At 65.2% G+C, this 4,325-nt stretch overlaps 2 protein-coding genes across 5 annotated transcripts in view; one reads left to right on the forward strand and one right to left on the reverse strand.

Annotated features, from left to right (window-relative positions):
• Positions 1-255: 255 nt before the first annotated feature.
• Positions 256-3,972, forward strand: LOC311159860 (uncharacterized protein; the record flags this gene model as incomplete). Its single annotated transcript, XM_084216233.1, has 9 exons — positions 256-550; positions 663-775; positions 852-910; positions 1,189-1,331; positions 1,426-1,588; positions 1,659-1,850; positions 2,677-2,901; positions 3,569-3,719; positions 3,898-3,972. The coding sequence occupies 9 exons, from the start codon at positions 256-258 to the stop codon at positions 3,970-3,972; spliced, it is 1,416 nt and encodes a 471-aa protein (XP_084072359.1).
• Positions 3,973-4,006: 34 nt separating this feature from the next.
• Positions 4,007-4,325, reverse strand: part of TNRC6A (trinucleotide repeat containing adaptor 6A) — a 42,207-nt gene continuing 41,888 nt past the window's right edge. For 2 of the 4 annotated variants that reach the window (XM_084216882.1, XM_084216881.1), the window contains one exon: positions 4,007-4,325. This exon is cut by the window's right edge and continues 2,423 nt beyond it. The gene's annotated coding sequence lies outside the window, so the exon portion shown is untranslated. The other 2 variants (XM_084216880.1, XM_084216879.1) reach the window with 1 other exon arrangement.

Raw genomic sequence — 4,325 nt, forward strand, 5'->3', positions numbered from 1 at the left:
CCAGGGCTGCCCCATTCTAATTCGAGGGTGGGTCCTGCTGAGAGCCCTCCATCCCTGGGGGTGACCCAGGTGGGAGTGAGTAGCCTGGCACCCTCCTCAGCACCTGGGCCTCCCCAGCAGCCAGTTTTGTCCCAGCCTGCACCTTCCCCGGGACCAACCACTGCTGTTGGTGTCACCACCAATGCTGTTGGTGTGACCACCACTGCTGTCACTGCCACCAGCACAACTGCCACCAGCCCAGAAAGGCTCGGAGACATGGGGACGGTCACAGCAGAGCCACGTCCTGCTGTACTGCAGAGGGATGTGCAGGGGGTGACATGGGGATCCCCAGCACATGTGCCCACTGTGATGCCCGGGCCCCCCCAGCAGCCCACAGATTCCCATGGTGGGGGCCCTGGGTCCGCCCCAGCTGCTGTGGACACAGAGCTGGCCCCGCCATCGAGCAGCCCCAGAGGGAGGACAGACACTGACACGCCCCAGGTGACAGCGGCTGGGGTTGGCAGGGCCCCACAGGTGTTCATCGTGGAGGATCAGCCCCCACTCCTGAGAGGTGAGTCTGAGGTTTAGGGAACCTCTTCTGGGGCACGGCAGGAGGGAGAGACGGCGGGGGCGGCGGCTCCTGGGTGGGGTCATCACCTGCTGATCCCCTTGTCGTCCTGCAGCACCCCTCCTGCGCATCCCCTGTGAGCTGGTGCTGGACATGGGGTTCGTGCCGGCCCTGCAGGACCCCGGCTCCCACGAGCGCCAGGAGCTGCTGCACAGCTTCAACCAGACTGTGAGTGCGGGCCGGGGGCTGCGGGCCGGGGGCTGCGCCCGGGCGCACCGCGCTCAGCTCCCGCCGCCCCGCGCAGGTCACTCCCCTCTTCACGCCGGTGCCTGGCTTCCTGCGGCTGGAGGTGACGGGGATCAGGTGGGTGGTGGCACAGTCCCGCAGCGTGTCGGGGATCAGGTGGGCGGTGGCACAGTCCCGCAGCGTGTCGGGGATCAGGTGGGCGGTGGCACAGTCCCGCAGCGTGTCGGGGATCAGGTGGGCGGTGGCACAGTCCCGCAGCGTGTCGGGGGTCAGGTGGGTGGTGGCACAGTCCCGCAGCGTGTCCTGCTCCCAGGCACGGGGTACGGGGGCTGTTACGGGCCGGGGGGCAGTGCTGGGCCGGGGAGCGGCACCCCAGCCCCGCGGTGTCCTCGCAGGGAGGGCAGCGTGGTGCTGCGCTACGACGCGCTGTTCGCGGCCGAGCAGCTGCCGGTGCCGGGGCTGGACGAGCTCCTGGAGGCCGCGCTGGGCTCTGCCCGTGCGGTGGGCACGGCCCCCGTCCTGCGCCACGTGGCTCTGGGTGAGTGCGAGGCCATCTCAGGCCTGGGGGCTGCTGGCAGGGAGGGCACGGGCCGGACAGGGAGCGGTGACACAGCTGTGCCCTGTCCCTGCAGCGCGGCCGCTGGACCCTTGTGCTCTGCTCTTCACCTGCCCGTCCGGCTTCGCCTGCGCGTCCAGGGCGGACGGGAACGTGACCTGCACCTCCCTCTGCCACCGTGCCTACTGCAAGAACCACGGCATCTGCTCCCACGGCCGGGACCAGCAGCCCCGCTGCCAGTGAGTGCCCTGGGGACAGCCCGGGGTGGCGGGCGCTGTCCCCCTGGTGCTGACGGCCCCCTCGGTGCAGGTGCCCCGTGGGCAGCGATTTCTGGTTCATGGGGCTGCGCTGTGACTACCGGGTGACACAGCAGGGCCTGCTGGGCACGGCGGCCGGGGTCCTGCTCAGCATCCTGCTCCTGGGCGCCGTGCTCGCCGCCGTCGCCATCCGCCGGTTCAAGGCGCTGCTGCTGGAGGCCAGGGCCGACCAGACCCGCAGCAGGTGGGAGCACGGGGCCCTGGGGGCCTGGCTGGGGTCTGGAGGCTCCGTTGGGTGGGCACTCCTACCCCTGCTGGGGTCTGGGGGTGAGAGGTGGCAGGGAAAGCCATGGTGGGGTCTCTGGGCTGGGGCTGAGCTCTGGCAAGGAAAAAGAGCATTGGGAGTGGGAGAGCGGCAGTGGGAGGTGTTGGAGGGGATGCTCCCAGCCACGGGAAGTGGGGTCCAGCCAGAGAGGCTGGCTGGGGGGCTGTATGGGGCACTGAAGGGCTGTGGGCCGTGCTGCTGTGGACAGATTTGTGAGATGTGCTGATGAGCTCCAACTAGATGGTCCCTGGGACCCCTCAGTGCTGCCCGCGGCACAGGGTCTGCCTGCCCCAGCGTGTCCTGCCCATCCTGGGGGGTGAGCGAGGCTTGGGCACAGCCCTGACAAAGCAGATCATTTGGGAACGGGGCTCTGCTGTCCTGGCCCCACTCACTGCTCATTTTGTAATGTTCCGTGGGGATTGTTCCCGAGGAAACCACTGGAACAGCTGCAAGCACCGCAGGGCTGCGGCCAGAGGCTGAGCAGTGTCACGGGCTGTGTCCCCACCCTGCGTGTGCGGCTGGGCCTTTCCCTGGACCCAGGAAATTTGGGCAGAAATCTGCGATCTGTGCTGTCAAGCAGTCACTGGGGTTGTGTGCTCATGTGTGTGCACACATGTACATGTGCCTCCCCTGTGTGTACGTGTGCGTGTATCTGTATATGTGTGCACCCCTGTGTGTACCTGTGTGTGCACCCCTGTGTGTACCTGTGTGTGCACACGTGAGCCCCTGCCCGTCCTGCCCGCAGCTACCGGCGTTTCTGCCGCCTGGACGATGTCTCAGCCCAGTACTGGTCCCGCTCGGGGCTGCCCTCGGCCAGCTCGCTGGACAACCCGGCCTTCAGCAACTCGGAGGAGCTGCTGCACCTGCAGGTGCTGGACAGCGGCTGCTGCGGCTGCCGGGGGGACTCGGCCGCCACCGCCGGAGCCAAGCGGGGCCGGGCGCCCTGCGCCCACCCACAGTGCCGGCCCAGGTAGGGAGCAGGGCCTGGGCTGGGCTCGGGGGGCTCTGCTCACTCTGGGCAGGGAGGGCTTTGGGGCACACGGAGCCCTGGAACTGTTTGCAGCCCTGCCCAGGCAGCGGCTGCTCCTCCATGGACAGTGCCAGGAGCTCTGACACCCCCCAGCCCTTGGAGTCCATGGAGCAGCACCATTTTATTTTATTTTATATTTTATTATTTTATTTTATATTTTTATTTTATTTTATTTTATTTTATTTTATTTTATTTTATTTTATTTTATTTTATTTTATTTTATTTTATTTTATTTTATTTTATTTTTCTCCCATGGGACGAGCTGTGTGTGCTGGGGCTGCTGTAAGGGAGGAGAGTTACCATCTGCAGGAAAGGGTGGCTCTGTGTGCTCATGGGAAAGTCAAATCAGCTTCCAGGGTGTCCATGGAAAAAGAGCCCTGGAAGTTTCCAGCTATATTGGCAAAGGGCAGGATGGGCAGGAACACCCCAGCTGTGGGCCCGGGGGGATCAGGAGCAAAGCCAGAGTTCCGGGCGCTCCCCTCTGGGGCCCGAGCTTGGCACTGCCCCAACAGCAACTTCATCATCCCCAGGGCACAGCACAGGGTCCTTCTCCTGCACCAGCCTGACTTATCCCCTTCTCGTAACTACCCATGGATTCTTTTCCCAGTTTCCATTACGACTGGGACACCAGCTCCAGCAGCATGAATGACCCCATGGTGGACTCGGGCAAAGCCAGCGACATCTCAGTGTCCAGCTGGCCCATGGAGCCCATCCAGTGGGCTCCCTTCCCTCTGCACCAGCTCTCCAGGCAGCGACCGGTGAGCAGGGGTCGGGAAGGGCTGGAGGGGCCAGGGTGGGCGTCCAGGGGGTGCAGCTGCCCCGGGCTGCACCCTGCCCACCCCAGCCCGGGAGGGGGACTCCAGGGAAGCGCTGGGAGCCGTCCCTGGCTGGGGACAGCAGCCCCCCAGGGGCACAAGCCACGTTCCCTCTGCGCAGCACAAGGCCCGCTGGCCGCAGTCGTTCTGCGAGGGGCTGGAGCTGGGCACGCTGGAGCGGAGCTGGACGGCCTGAGCCCACGGAAACAGACGGACACGAGGTTCAGCTTTAAAACCAACCACATTTTATTTCCACGTAACGAGCTCAGTGAAGGAATCCACACACTTGGACGATACAATCAACGCGGGTGTGATGTCAGTGATGTCAGTCCCAGCGGGGCAGGGCCCGGCGAGCCCCTGCCCCGGCTCCTGTCCGCGCCTCGCGAGCTCTGGCTGGGACTGCGGGCTCCAGAGCAGGCAGATACAGAGAGGTGTCAGGACGCACAGTGCTGGCATCCACCAGGTCGTGACTTTTGGGGGCAGTCTGGGCAGGAAGGCTGGCGGTTCTGGAGGGCACATCGGGCTCTGGACGCAGCGGCTCTGCCCCGC

The sequence above is a fragment of the Fringilla coelebs genome (assembly GCF_963513975.1).
Source record: "Fringilla coelebs genome assembly, chromosome: 16".
NCBI classification, from domain to species: domain Eukaryota; kingdom Metazoa; phylum Chordata; class Aves; order Passeriformes; family Fringillidae; genus Fringilla; species Fringilla coelebs.